The sequence below is a fragment of the Astatotilapia calliptera genome, chromosome 7 (genome assembly GCF_964374335.1).
Source record: "Astatotilapia calliptera chromosome 7, fAstCal68.1, whole genome shotgun sequence".
Taxonomy (NCBI): Eukaryota; Metazoa; Chordata; class Actinopteri; order Cichliformes; family Cichlidae; genus Astatotilapia; species Astatotilapia calliptera.
The window spans coordinates 28,172,678-28,187,671 of NC_137428.1; the positions used below are offsets into that span (position 1 = coordinate 28,172,678).

The following is a 14,994-nucleotide window of genomic DNA, read 5'->3' on the forward strand; positions in this document are numbered from 1 at the left end:
GGTTTAAGATATGACACACAGAACTGTGCAAACGTTTTGAGTACTCCTTAATTTCTTTATATTTTGCTAAGAAATTAGGAAACATGTACAATGGAAATAAAAACAAAGTATATAACTCAAACATATGGACAACATTTATTCTTCAAACAGCCTAAACTCTCTAAGGCAGCTTTCTTCCCATATGGAAAAGATATATATAAATCTTATAAGGTTTTTATCTGTCTTGTATGACACTTGTATGAAAAGCATACAAGAGTGAAAACACATATAAGATCCCTTGAAAAATTATATAATGAAACTTGTATGTTTTGGATACTTACTAAAAAAATATATGAAAGTAATGAGAAAGTGGCCACTTTCATGAGTAACTCGTATATGTTTTTACTATTTCTTTTCCATATGGGTTCTTCTTTTCTTTAAGTCGTTTTCGGGAATAGCTCTCCAGGTTTCTTGAGGAAATTCACATCTCTTCTTTGGATGTTGGATGGCTTTTGCTCTATTCTCTGTCAAGATGATCCCACACTGCTTCAATAATGTGAGGTTCGTGCTCTGTGGAGACCAATTCATGACTGATAGTATTCCATTGTGTGCTTTTTTTCCCAGCTTTCCCCAGCTGGTTTTGCATGTAGGATCCAGGTCTGAATGTATCAATTTTGACGTGATCGCCAACACCACTGTCGGCAGCCCCAAACCATGACAGCGCCTCTACCATGTTTTAACCATGCCTATAGACCCCCACTATTGTACCTCTGTCATGACACAATGGGGATTTGAAGTAAAAACTTTAAATATAGATTCTCAATGCTTCTTTCTATTGATTTTTAGTCCAGATCAGGTGAAATTTGGCATACTTCAGCTTCTTCTCCCCACTCCCCTGCATTATGAATGGCTTCTTCACAGCCACCCTTCCACTAAGACCATTTCTGATGAGACTTCAATGAACATTAGACACATCAACTGAAGGGCCACATGCATCTCTCAGCTTTTGTATCATGTCTTTGCTGGATGCTTTGCCATTTTCAACAGTAATGACTTTAAGACCGTTCATCTGCTGTAAATACGTTTTTTAGGCCTGACACTACACACCATGCTGAGATATACCAAGTTTTTTGGCTAATAGCTCTTTAAGAACACCTTGCTGATGCAAATCATCATAACATTTCCTTTGTTTTGTTTTTTCAAATATTCAACTAAAAAAAATTTATGTGTTATGATTCATAAAACAAGGGCAGTGATAAGTGGCTTAAGAAAAAAAACTGTTCCTCTGAAAATGGTCAGGTACAAGGACCGGAGCAAAGAAACAACCACTGTCCAAAGATAACGAGGGGTGACGAGATTTTTGCTCAGGACAGTATAACAAATTGAGCATCTCCTGCCTGATTTTGGAGGACCAAAATGCAGCCACATTAAGTGAAAATACGCACTGAATGACTTTGTTGTTTAACTGGAAGCAGAAAACCTGAGTTTTAGCATAGCTTAACATTTGCCAACAATTTCCTGTTTACATTCTTTCTTTGAATTCTTGAAATTGTGTATAATTGATTTCAAGTAACAATGCCTTCAAAGACCATCAGTTCTAGAAAATGTTTTTATTGGCATACAACAGTCACACATCGAGGACAGTAATATAGAATTTAAAAAAGCAAAAAAGCATCTAATTTTCATGGAGAAGATTTGGGCAACACTTTCTGAAAAGCACTTGAGATAAAAGATGAACGAGTGTAAAAAGGTTCTAACAAGGCAAACGTGGTCCGTTGTTTTGACTCATTTTATGCCAGACAGAAGTGCTGTCCTAACACGTCTCCCCCTCCTTTTAGTAACCGTGTGGCAGTTTCAAATTCCAGTGGGACGCTCTTGATCTCGGGTTGCTTCAGGTCTTTTTCCATCAGCTGTGAAAAAGAAAATGAAATAACTTATTCATCTAAACCAAATTTAATTTGACCAGAAATAAGAGGAAAACTAATTCTTGAAGCGTCACCTCATACGTTGTGACCTCTAGTGTCTCACTGATGTCATCCTCCTGTTCTGACAAAGGTGTGTTGATCAGCAGTGCAGCTTTAGCCACATCTGGATGGTAATGCTTTTGCAGCGACTATAGAAAAGACGACAGGAAAATGTGTCATTTTAGTGACTCCTCCACTTAAATTGGACTTTCAATCGTTTGTGACATCTCTTCAACATGTTTTCCCCAAAGAGAAAAAAATGAGAAATATCAAAACTCAAAAGTCAGTTGTCATCAGCGACAGAGGTAATTCATTTGGGAATCTAAAGTTATTGCCTGCACACCTTAATTTCCCACAAGCTGCTTTCTAAGGCACGGCACTGAGCAGGATCCTCTTCATCCGTCAGATAAGGATCCTCAAAAGGTTCTGTCACCACACAAAAGCAAACATTTATCACATATCCTACAGACAATTCATAGACTGTTAACACACCGATCCCAACTACAAAAGTCTGAAACTCACCATCTTCTGCGCTGGGCTTGTGAATGAGGACTCTGCAGGACGGGTGGCGACGGATCAGGTTGTAGATGAAGGGCAGCACTATGAGAAGGGCTGTAGGCGGTGCCGTGAGAGCCAGGCGAGCCAGACGTTTGGCAAATGCAGCCACTAAGTAAACTGGCAAGTGACTGAAGGAAACCAAAAACAGAACATGCATTTTAGCAATGTAGATCCTGAGCTTTCATGCTCATTATTTAAGTAGTAGGACGCTTATATTTGGTCTGTTTAGCAGCTTAAATAGTTCAGCCAAAGCTCATAAAAATAACAGCAGGTCACCCACAAAACAACATTCATGCTGTGTAAAGAGTAAAAACCTGAATGCAATAATTTACAGATTTGATAAACTCACAATAGAACATAGAAAACATAATAAATGTTTAAACTGAGTAAAAGGAAAACATTTCAAAAAAGTCTGGACAGGGCGTAGTATCATCTTTCTTTTAAACATCTGGGAACTGAGGAGAGCAGCGGCTGGTATAAGTTTCTGATACAGGATTCTAACAGCTAACTGCTGGTGCAGCGCCGTGACTTTTCAACAGTGAAGCCACGCTTCTGTAACATCTCCAATATGGAGTTTAGCGTTGTCTTGGTAAAAAAATGCAAGGCCTTTAATTGGAAAAGACTTAATCTGGATGAGAGCACACGCTGCTCTCAGCAGTGATGACTCCATAGGCACCAATGCACCTTCATACCATCAGGGACTAAACAAAGAGCTAAAAAAACCTGAATGGTCCCTCTCCTCTGTAATCCGGAGGATGTGGTGTCCATGTCCAACAAAACAGTTTTCCACTTTGCCTCAGTCCATTTTAAATGAGCTTTGGCCAAGAGAAGATGGCGGCTTTATTGGATCATGTTCACATACGACTTCTTCTTTGTATGACAGAGCTTTAACCTGCAATTGTGAGCGACACAGTGAACAATGTTCATAGACAATGATTTCTGGATTTGCACCTAAGCTCATGCAGGGATTTCCCATGATCGGAAGGTCCGGGGTTCGACTCAACTGAACAGCTACCCTGAGGTACCCCTGAGAAAGGTACCGTCCCTACACACTGCTCCCCGGGCGCTGCACTGGTGGCTGCCCACTGCTTCACTGGGTGAATGGGTTAAATGCAGAGGAACTATTTCCCTATGGGGACTAACACGCACACTTTACACTTTACTTTTACACTTTTTACTTTACACTTTACACTTCCATGACAGGCTCAAGGATCATGGTTATCCAGTATTGACTTCAGCGTGAGATTTCTCCAGATTCTCCGAATCTTTTTATTTTATGTATTGTAGCCTACAACTGTATGTCAAGGAACATGATTCTGAAATTGCTGTAAAATTTAAAGACTCTGTTTTTGCAAATTTGTTCTGAGAAACTCTGCCTCTCTAAGATCCTCTTTATATATCCCATCATGTTACTGACCTGTTGCCAGTTATCCTAATTAGTTACAAAATATTCCTTCAGCAATTTCTTTTTAATACCACTTATTTTTCCACCCTTTTCCCCCTCAGTCCCAACTTTGAGATGTGCTGCCATTAAATTCTAAATTTTTTTCATAGAAAATCTTAAAACTGTTTGCTATGTTCTATTGTGAATAAAATATCGATTTATGAGACTCAAAAGTCAGTGAATTCTTTTTTCTTTTTTTTTTTTAAATGTTCCAACATTTTACAGAATCTGATTTATAAATGAATAAAAAAGGATTTTGAAATATGTGACTGAATTCTTACCTGGAGCTAAGGAAGACATTGGCTAAATGGAAAAAGCGTGCTCTGTACTTCACATGAAAAACAGAAGGCTCAAGTAGATTATACAACTTCTTGTAGAAATCAGGATAATCTCTGCAAACACACAACACGTGGTTTTGATTTATGTGATCAAATGTCTCCCATTTTACTGTAAATAATCTGATCTAGTAAAAGAGACAAAAAAAAATGTGCTTTTCACTCACAGGTTGTGTTGATGTATGAGGACAAAAAGGCCATTGAGTGCTAGCAGGCTGATTGCCCCACCTGTTCGATGAAGACAAGAACCTGCTGATTACCATCACTTTATAGCAAAGCTGTAGATGAACATATGAAAGTGTTGTTTTTCCACCTTTCACATTCTGAAATAGTATTTTTGAACATCTGATGGTACTTTTGTGCTCATAATTCTATCAAGATTCTCAACACCAAACCATGACAGAGCCTCCACCGTGCTTTACAGATGTAGACACTCACCTCATCCATACGCATTGACAATTATTTGAAATAAAACTTGTATTCATTACTTCATAAAATTTGTTGACATTGACGTTCAGTCCAGTTCTTGTGTAATTTAGTATACTTCAACCTTTTCTCCTTGTTTTGCTTCCTTAAAAACGGCTTCCTGAAAGTCCTCGTATGTCACTGAGACTCTTGGGTTCTGTGTCAAGTCTTTGTTGCATCCTCTCTTTTTTCCTATTTCTTAAGGACATGATTTTCAGATGCTGTTCATTTGCCATGGATAGGTGTTTAAGCCTGCCATGTCTTGTTTTGTCCTCCATTTGTCCAGTTTCCTTGAATATTTTTTAAGAACACACTGCATGCTATGCTGACATATGCCATGTTTTCAGCTAAAAGCATTTTGATGGAATTTTTCTAAGATTCAGCTACAAAAATGAAAAACAAAAAACAAAAAAAACAACAAATGATTTATTTTTGTGACCATGGTGCTAATAACAAAGTGCAGAGAGACAATTTAAAACAGGTTCTTTGCCAAGTTGTTTGTTATTCCCAGTGTTGGGGAGTAACGGAATACATGTACCGCCGTTACGTATTTAAAATACAAAATATGAGTAACTGTATTCCGTTACAGTTACCGTTTAAAAAGGTGGTATTCAGAATACAGTTACTTTGTTGAAACAAATGGATTACACTGCGGTACTTTCCTGTTTCATTTTGTCGCGGGTCAGGACTGTTTGGGTTTTGTTTGACAGCTACGTTCTGTTGTTCCAGGCGGCAGCGTTACGGTTGCCATGGTTACAGGGCGACGCTCTCTCTCTCTCTGCGACTGTGTGTTTCCTGGGTGACAGAGCGCCTTTTCGTTGTTGTTGTTGTTATTGTTGTGCTAAGCTAACAGGCAGAATGCTACAAGCATAGCTCTAAAGAATGTAGCATCATGGGCAGTGTAGTCCGTGCTGCAGGAGAATGGACTGCTATACACGTTATGTGTCTGTGAGCGAGGAGGGAGAAAAAGGCGAGTGGAAAGGTACGAGTGTCATCGAGGAAAAACGGGAGCTGGAAGCATGTAAATATAATAATAACCACTGCAGCCAAGAGTGCCTGACGAGCCCAGTTGTAAGTAAGCTATTAAGACTCGACTGTACACCATGTTCGTGTTTTCCTCCGAAAACAATAAGTTCCGTTGGAGCAGTCTTTCAACGCCTCTCTCTGTCTCTCATAAGAAAAGTTGACCCAGACAACAAAGTAAAGCTATTTTTCGGCTACGAGCCGACAGGGACCCCGCCGTATTAGTCAGAGGTCCCTTTACTACAGTTTGGAGTCGCGGACCTTCAGTAATAGTAATAAATCACACAGCAATAGTACATTCACGTTGTTGTAAAAAGCATGATAATATATTAAGTAATCCAAAGTATTCAGAATACGTTACTGTCATTGAGTAACGTAACGGAATACGTAACAGAATACATTTTGGGGCATGTATTCTGTATTCTGTAACGGAATACATTTTAAAAGTAACCTTCCCAACACTGGTTATTCCTCTGTAAATGATTAGGCACATGGACTGGACTGAAAAAGGTTAAAAAGCAGTCAGTGACTAAAGAAAAACTTTGAAAGACCTTCAGAGTGCTTGGAGAACTGCTGTTCAAGTTCATTTAAAAAAAATTACAGCATGGAAAGTGTACATACTGCCAAGCCCCGCCAAAAAGCATGTCACATAAAAACAACTTGAATCCACAAAGCTCTCAAATATTTTTCATGTTTATAGGATAGCTAGACAAACAGATACACGAGTCAGGTGACGCAGACGCGTTATACTCTGCGTGAGGTTAGGCTTGGGTCCGAGTGCAATAAATTTGGTCAGAGGGCATTTCACTATAGAGGTCACTATAGTGAACTGGAAAAATAATATTCTAACAACTACTTCCCCCTAGTGTTCGCTGATGTCCATGCACAAGCAGATATAATCCCAGTTGAAGTAAGTAAAACAACAAAACACTGTTAAATTCTCATTAATCAATCTAAAACTAACAAAGCTAAAGAATCGCTTCACTGTAACTCTAATAATGAATATTTACATTTATGCTGTAGACAATGTACTGTAGCATTTTTGTTGTGTTTGTACCAAATTAATTATTTAATTCAAAATATTTAAATTTTAGGATTCTTTTATATTTCAAACACAGTCACTATCACTACAGTTCAGACTTCTAAAACTATCACAGACCAGATGTGAAAATACCTTAAAAGTTACAGATGTCAGTCGACCTCATGGTGAAGTACCGTCACCATAGAGCCACGAGCACACACATAACTTACCAATTTCATAGGCAGCAGTCAAGAAGTCGATCATGAGCGTGGGTTTGCTCATATACGGCAGAATGGAGTCATGTAGTATCACCAGGACCTTTTTATACATGCTGTTTGGCAACTACAATACAGACATCAAACATTAATGAGACATATCACAGAGCACAAAACAGAGAAGAGACTGTTGGTCTAATCTACTTACCTTATACTTCAGAAAGCCAAGCCACATCCTCTCAAAGACACGCTTATGTTCCTGTGTGGCAGAAGATCTAATAGCATTCAGAAAACCTTTTTGTTGGCAAACAGAAATGTGAAGATTTGATTTAAAGTATTTTACTTACATGCAGCTTGGCAGCTTTCCAGTCCTCATGCTTGGCTGAGAAAAAAAATGCCATTATTGACTTATAAAAAAAAAAAAAAAGTCCCCAAACTGGATTTTCTCCCTCTGCAGTGACATTTTATCATCACGACAAAAGACAGAGGGACTCCCACTGTGATTATCACATCTTAAAAAGTATTACCTTCCTGTTTGACCATAAAATTGGTCAGCTCTGACTCCTGGTTTGGCATGCTGATGCTGGACATGAGTGTGAACACATTGTTCTGATATACAGGCACCACAGCCTGGAAGGAACAAACAAGCAGTATTTAGCAAATCCCATAATGTCTTTAACACAGAAAGAAAGCATCCACGTAAACGTCTACAGCAGACAGGTGATGATTTCCTACCCCTTTGCTTTTGTCCATGACTTTGCCGACGTTGTCCCGGATGGAGCTCATTACATAATAGCGCACATCCTCCATCTCGAGAAACTCCTGGAACCTGGAGATCAGCAGGGAATTGTCTGTAGCTTTAGACAGAAGGTTGTCCACCAGTGCCTGGCAGTACAAGAAAAAAGAAATATCAGGAGGAGCCACAAATGACAAAGTGTATCTTTCGGGAAAAGCTATTTTTGCCTTGAGTAATAAGCTGAAAGAAGTACTTAAGTCACCCAAAAGAACACAGAAATTACTAATACTTATTAATCCTAGAAATCATAGCCAACATGCTACCTGGATCAGTTCCCTTGGGAAGCTGTAATGTTCACTCCAGTCCAAGTCCTCAAGAGGATGCAGTCCTTCTCCGGCAGCAAATTTCATCAGGCAGCACATGGCACTCTCCTGTATCCAAAAAGTTATCTAATCATGTATTTTTCTTATTTAAATGAATATCATTGCCTCCCTCAAGTCCCCAAGAACTGCAAGCAACATAATCAATTGCACAATGCAAAACTGTAAAAGATAACTCCCCGTACAACACAGAAACTTTCAACACGTCTGTGCAAAATAGATACTGAACCCCCAGCAAACATGTCTAATGTGAGCCTTTCGTTCTAACAGTCAGGTGGATAAAAAAGTGAAGACATGTATTAATTTGTTTCTCTTAAGTTTAATTAACGTGTGACGGAAGGAGAAGTCACAGAGAGACAGCTCACCTTGATGTCATACTGCTCATGGCTGAGGTGCTCTAACAGGATCTCAACACAACTGGTGTACCGGTGTCGCATAAATATCCGGTACTTGTCCTCGGCGCTGTAGCCCCCTGGACCAGACAAACCCAGGTAAATGGCGACAGGAGCAACACGCATACATCCACCTCAGAACTGCTGTTGGTAATCGGGTTACAATCGTATACTAACCGCTCAATGCGTCCTCCTCTCCAGGGAGCTTTCCCAAGAACAGCTCCTTCCTCTCCAGCAGCGCACAGAACAGCTCGCTGCACGCAGCGACTGCGCTGATAACCTCCTTCTCTTGTTCTGCCTGCTCACAAACACGAAGGAAACAAACACGTATACTTACTGAAAGCTGCCCAGCGGTGATCATGCTAAGGTTAGCTAAATGGCAAGGTTTTAGTACAGCGTGGATGTTTAGGTGTGGAAATTTATACCTGAAGGCTCTCGAGAATGTCGAAAACATCGTTGGCATGCTTTCTGCTCTCGAGGATACGCTCGACAGTTTTGCTGAGATCTACTTTGGCTTTTTTTGCACTCTTTTCTGCTGTTTTTACCGAACTCACGTTGCGCTTTTTGGCCGGTGCCATGTTTACTTGATGGTGCTTCTTCTTTGAGGTTTACTGCCGGTAATAAAGCAGGAACTGGTGCGTTACCGCCACCAGCTGGTATGGAGTGTGAAGCGTCATAACCTCTCAGTGATGTTCGTCTATCTTCCAGAAATATGGCACCCTTATAAAACCTTTTGCTTTATAATATTAATTAGATTTTCCTTATACTTCTGACAGTGGACTGAAGGACACATAAGACAGATGTACTATGTTAAATATACTGCCAGGGGCACCTCCATATGGGGCACACTAAAGATTTTGGTGGAACACCAAAAACAGAATTTCATGTTTTATTATGCTGTTGTCAAATATAGGTTACTTGAAAAATGTGGCAAAATCAAGAGACGGTTGAAAAAGTTATATCACTGAAAATGGGCACATATGAAAACCAAATAAGATTTTGAAATTCATAATTATCTGTTTAGAACAACTCACTGTTTCAAGGCTCACCACAGGACATCTCTGTGATGTAGTGGCAGGCACTGGGGTCGTTTTGGCGCCCCTGTGTACTGCTTGCTTTACAGATGTGTTGATCTTTCTTCTGGCACGTCCTTGCTTTGCAACGCTCTCTTACATTTCTTCCTGAACCTCCCCACATTAAGTAATCACATAGCCATAGGTCATCATTAAATAGTTTAACAAACTGAAAAAGATTCCTTCAAAGAACTGTCAATGAGTGAAAAAGCAACCAGTGTCCAAAGAAAAACTTTTAGAGTCCTTCAGAAAGCCCAGAGGATTATTGCTGAAGATCACTTTAAAAAAACTTCTTCTTGAAAATAAAATATAAAGAAATGAGGAGTGGGGCAAGACTTTTGCAAAGTCCTGTAAATACAGCTCACTGCTATTATCAGAGAAAGTCATAAATGTGGGATTTAAACTTATTAAGAGATGAAACGTCATAAGTTGATGTTGTTATTTGAGTATGCAGTAGTACACAATTCTTCTGACAATTTAAATGTCGCTGTAGCATTAAGAGTCTATTTTCAAGAGTAGGCAGCCAGTTATTACTGCAGAAACATCAAACAAACCAGCTATCCAAAGTTGTTTTAGTGGTAAACTAATATTAGGAAACCAAGCAGGTTGCATTAAAGAACAGAAGCTTTTATTACTTGCTTGTTAATAACATTTGTATAAAAGAAACAAGATTTAATCCCAGTGAAAATGTCTGTATCAGCAGTTAAAAAAACAAACAAAAAAAAAAACACATGATGATGCATCTTCTTTCTGCTGGCAGAGTGGCCTAATCAGAGTCATTTCCTTCATCTGCATCATCCTGCAGGAAGAGAACAATTATATTTAAAAATAAAAAACAGATTTTCAATGTTAAAAAAACATTTTAAAATAAATGTATCTTCTTGGATACCTGTTTTTTAACTTTATCGTCTTGCACTTCAATAGATGTGGCCTCAAAGTCATGGATGGGGAGAGTGGCCATCCAGCAGACCATGGAGCCCTCTTCACACTCAGTCTCAATAATGGTGGGGTAGATGTGTGCCTCTTTAAAGGCCTTGATTTCCTCCTCCTCGCGATCCCATTCCAGCTTCTCATGCAGCCCGTCCCCCCCAAAACGTTTGTTGTACCGGTCAAAGTGAACCCTTTCCAGGATGAGGCCAAGTCCCGGAGCTTTGGGGACATCTACCTTCTCATGTCCCCAGCTCCGCTCCATCACCTCCTCCTTTGCATAGCCCTTGACCACTGCAATCACCAAGCCAATCATCTTGCGGATTTGATGCAGCATAAAGCTCTGGCCTCGCACAGTAATCACTGCAAACTCATAATTTCTGCGGATAAAAGGCTCCCCACAGGACATCTCTGTGATGTAGCGGCGGGCACTGGGGTCGCTTGGAGCCTTCTGAGAGGTGAAGTTGTGGAAGTTATGTGTGCCTTTGTAGAGAGCAAAAAGGCGATTCACCTTCTGTAGTGTCTCTGGTTCCAGGCGAAATGCTGCTATATTCCCGGTATCATAGTCTTTTGGGGAAAAGGCCAGTGTTGGAAGCATGTACGAGTACGTACGAGCATCACAGTTATTTTTAGAATTGAAACCCTGCGTCACCCGTTTTAGTCCTGTGGGTTCAAAAGTTGAGAAAAAAAATGAATCATACACACTCATGCCAACAGTACTCATCATACCAAAAACCTAGACTTGTAATTCACAATATAAAGTAGTGTCTCACCAAGCACTTTGATCTGCGGTGGCAGATGCTCGTTGATTTTTTCAATGATATCATCAATCAACCTCACTTTTAGAGACACCACTTGGCCAGCAGCAGACACACCCTGAATACATTCATATAAAAGTCAACGACATAACTCAACACATAAATAAATACTAACAATGAAATACACAATTTAATTAATTCTTATTAACAATTACATGATGACAAGAAATAAAACCAGCACAACATTAACAGACAGATAACACGTAAAGATACATATCCTCTAATCTGCCTTGTTGGCCAAGCTTTGACCAGTAAATTCTTATTGTGCACTGAGCACATACCTTATCTGTTCTGGCACATCTTTGGAAAGACATCTTCTTCATCTCATCACCGTGGTTTTCAGGAATGCAGCCAGATTTAATAAGAGCAGCAACCAGATCATCTTCAATGGTCCTGAACTGAGAGTTTCCAGGATTTCTCTGGAATAAATAATGAAAATAATAAGGATGTTGCACTTTATTGGCCAGTGTTTTCTATGTGCCATTGACTGCCACTAATTATGATGACATTCACTGATGGCAGCGGCTGATCTTCATCTGTTTCCACCAGTCTCATATCTAAGATCTGTTTCATCCAGCCAACCATTGACTTTCTTCAGCTTATTCAATTCAGGGATATGGGGGGCTGGAGCCCATCCCAACTGTCATAGGGTAAGAGGTGGCAACACCCTGAACAGGTCGCCAATCTGTCACAGGACTAACACAGAGAGGCAGGCAACCATTCACACTCACATTCACAGTTTGGAATCACCAATTAACCTAAACCCACTGACAGCATGTCTTTGGAGTGTGGGAGGAAGCCTGAGTACCCAGGGACAACCCACAGACACGGGGAGAACATGCAAAATCCATAGCTAGATGGAGGAGTCAAACCCAGGACCTTCTTACTGTGTGGCTCACCTAAGATCTGTTTTTATAAACGTATATAACTACATTTATTCTCTATTGTCCACCCCAGAAGGGCATCCGGCATAAAAAATGCCAAATGAAACACATGGAGCTACCTGCTGTAGCGACTCATGAATATGTGAGCAGCCGAAATAAGCTTTTATCAAAAAAGTGTGGTAAAGGGCAGAAAAACTTTAAAACAAGACAACTGCAGAATATAAATGTATCTTTATCTGTTGTACAGTGTCCTTGGGTGCTTTGAAAGGTTCTATTTTTAAATAAAATGTATTATTATCATCATCATTATTATTATTATTATTAATACCTGCATCCCGTAATATCCTTTTCCCGAGTACGCCATGAGCAGGACCACTTTCTTCTTTGGATATTTCTTTTCATCTTCAGCGTGTTCCCCATCTGTCTTCACCCTTTTAGCTGCCTGGACCTTCTCAGCAGAGTCTTCATTTTCCTCATTGGTCCTTTTTAACAGTGTAGCTGTCTGCTTGTCCATGCCTCCTTCACTCATCGTGCAAAAGGGCTTATAAAGACCCCCTGTGAAGGAAACACAGAAATTAAACAGTGACAGCTACTACCCTGTTCTGTGATACACGGATTGAGAGGCCTTTTAAGATTGGAAGTACGATAAAGACAATATAAAGGTAATAAATCTAAACAAAATAGTAATAAATAGCAAAAATCGGACAGACACTCGTGATGCCTTCTACATTTATACTGTGTGGCGATAAAACACCTTCACAAACAAATATACTACACATAAATATATATATGTTTACCACTGATGCATTTGTTTCCAGTTGGTTCGATGAGTGAATTAAGATACCAGAAGCTAACCAACCACAGTCTGGAGACTGCAAATGCACATACTGTCACATAGCTTCTGTCAGGTTGGCTTACCGTTTGTCTTTAACGTCTGTCGGTGGTTAACTAAGGCACTCAGCAGCGGTCTGACCCGAAACATGTCACGCTAAACCATCTTTAGAAGATCTAGCAGCTAAAAGAGACTGCAAAAGATTCAATCTGCTCTACCAGCTGAAAAGCCGAGGCTAGCGCGTATTAGCGAAGAATTTAACAAACTAAAACCAACTTTAAAAAGGTCTCCTAAATATTTAAACAAGGTTAAATAACCACGCTCATAAACATATATGAACACCGGGGAAACTGTAGCTAAGTCCCACAGAAACGCTCTGTAGTAAACCTGCACATACAGGCACATGCACACATGGAAAAGCCAACTTTGACCTCTAACAAAAATCTCGCGAGACTGTCGTCATTCTCCTTTCTGCTCTTGTCATCGCGAAAAAATAAAGTATTTAAAACAAACACAGAAAAGGACATTAGAATTTAACTCTTTGGGGAGAATTGTAACCGATATATACCTCTTTGTCCTTCTTTGATTAAATTTAAACTTTATTAACTATTTAACGCCAAAAGGGTACAAAAAGGTAGATATGACTATTTATACTTTTTATTAATTTAATAATAATATTCGTGTAAATCAAAAGTCTTTTTTATAACTACAACATAGGATAATTTTCAGTGTAACAGGAAATTGTCAGAATCACAGTCTGGGCAGGCGACTCAAAAAAATTTGCTGTCTTGAGGTAGCAATGTAACAATAATGGCTCAGTGTGTTTACATTTAATAGGGAGAATAGAAATTAAGAAGATAATGAACACATGCCTACAAACTAAAGTTACATGGAACTAAGAGGAAATTCATATGTAGTTCTGTGCATATGTAGTAATATTTTCGACCACTTGAGAGCAGCAAAAACCAGTAAACACATTAATAATCATGTTTTCTTTTTCTTTTTTTAAATTCTTTTTTATATGAAGAGAACAAGTTTAAGTGCTTGCGGTGTCATCTTGCTTTCTTCAAAACAACAATGGTGTCAGTGCAGACATTACTGCAATGATCCTTTTGCTTTTTGCTGTTCGCTTCAGGATCTTGAACAGTAAAGGGAGTAAAGGACACACAATAAATTATATTATTAATCTAACATTAGATATTTATCATTGACATCTCAGGGAAGCCTAATGTGCTAAAGGCAAAGGCTAACCCTCACCGCCTTGTTGTGAAAGGTAGCTGCTTGTTTCTTGAGGGTTACAAAGACCTCACCTTTGCCACTTATAACATGCTGTGTTTATACACAGGTGTATAAACACTAAAGTCAAATTATGGAGACAAACAGGTTAAGCACCCCCAGAGCAGTGTGTTTATGTCTTTCCCAAGAACAACAAGGAATGTGCTGGTTTCCAAGTAACAAATTAACGTTGCCATCCTTGAATGCCCTTATACAATTACACTTTTTTTAGAAAGCCTTATAAGGTGATCAGCTAGTTTTATGCTGAAAACCCAAAGCCAAACATAGGCAAGGTATGGTAAAAGGGCCTTGGTTTCAACAATTCGATATCACACAGTGTATGTGCCCATTTTTCCAGTAAACTTAGAACTAACTGGATGCTCGACTGGGACCATTACTGTAATATAGTGATTCTTGAAGATTTGTAGAACAGCTGATAAATGTAGGTGAATAAAGGAGCTCAGAGGTGTACTTTTCTGTTAATTTATGACTTCATACAGCCTTTATACAGCCATCTTCACCACAGTATTCAACAAGGGTATGGCTTGTTGAATACAAGCTTAACCATAAAGATAAAGATACATCGGGGGGGGGGGGGGGGGGGGGGGGGGGGTTGTTTTGTTTTTTGCAATTAAAACATTGCACAACAAACTAATCACATCATTGATGAACA

The 14,994-nt window shown here is 39.4% G+C and overlaps 2 protein-coding genes across 2 annotated transcripts; both read right to left on the reverse strand.

Annotated features, from left to right (window-relative positions):
* Nucleotides 1-1,574: 1,574 nt before the first annotated feature.
* Nucleotides 1,575-9,154, reverse strand: noc4l (nucleolar complex associated 4 homolog). The gene is made up of 15 exons (XM_026174073.2): nucleotides 8,938-9,154; nucleotides 8,690-8,810; nucleotides 8,486-8,592; nucleotides 8,064-8,171; nucleotides 7,740-7,889; nucleotides 7,532-7,634; nucleotides 7,352-7,386; nucleotides 7,213-7,263; nucleotides 7,020-7,131; nucleotides 4,448-4,508; nucleotides 4,227-4,337; nucleotides 2,466-2,629; nucleotides 2,287-2,369; nucleotides 1,979-2,092; nucleotides 1,575-1,889 (listed from the first exon to the last, which is right to left on the reverse strand). The coding sequence occupies exons 1-15, from the start codon at nucleotides 9,088-9,090 to the stop codon at nucleotides 1,770-1,772; spliced, it is 1,593 nt and encodes a 530-aa protein (XP_026029858.1). The 5' UTR covers nucleotides 9,091-9,154; the 3' UTR covers nucleotides 1,575-1,769.
* Nucleotides 9,155-10,191: 1,037 nt separating this feature from the next.
* pus1 (pseudouridine synthase 1) lies at nucleotides 10,192-13,501 on the reverse strand. The gene is made up of 6 exons (XM_026176944.2): nucleotides 13,133-13,501; nucleotides 12,543-12,769; nucleotides 11,612-11,749; nucleotides 11,286-11,388; nucleotides 10,475-11,175; nucleotides 10,192-10,384 (listed from the first exon to the last, which is right to left on the reverse strand). Exons 1-6 carry the CDS (start codon nucleotides 13,194-13,196, stop codon nucleotides 10,352-10,354), a joined length of 1,266 nt encoding a protein of 421 aa, XP_026032729.2. The 5' UTR covers nucleotides 13,197-13,501; the 3' UTR covers nucleotides 10,192-10,351.
* Between the last annotated feature and the right edge of the window lie 1,493 nt (nucleotides 13,502-14,994).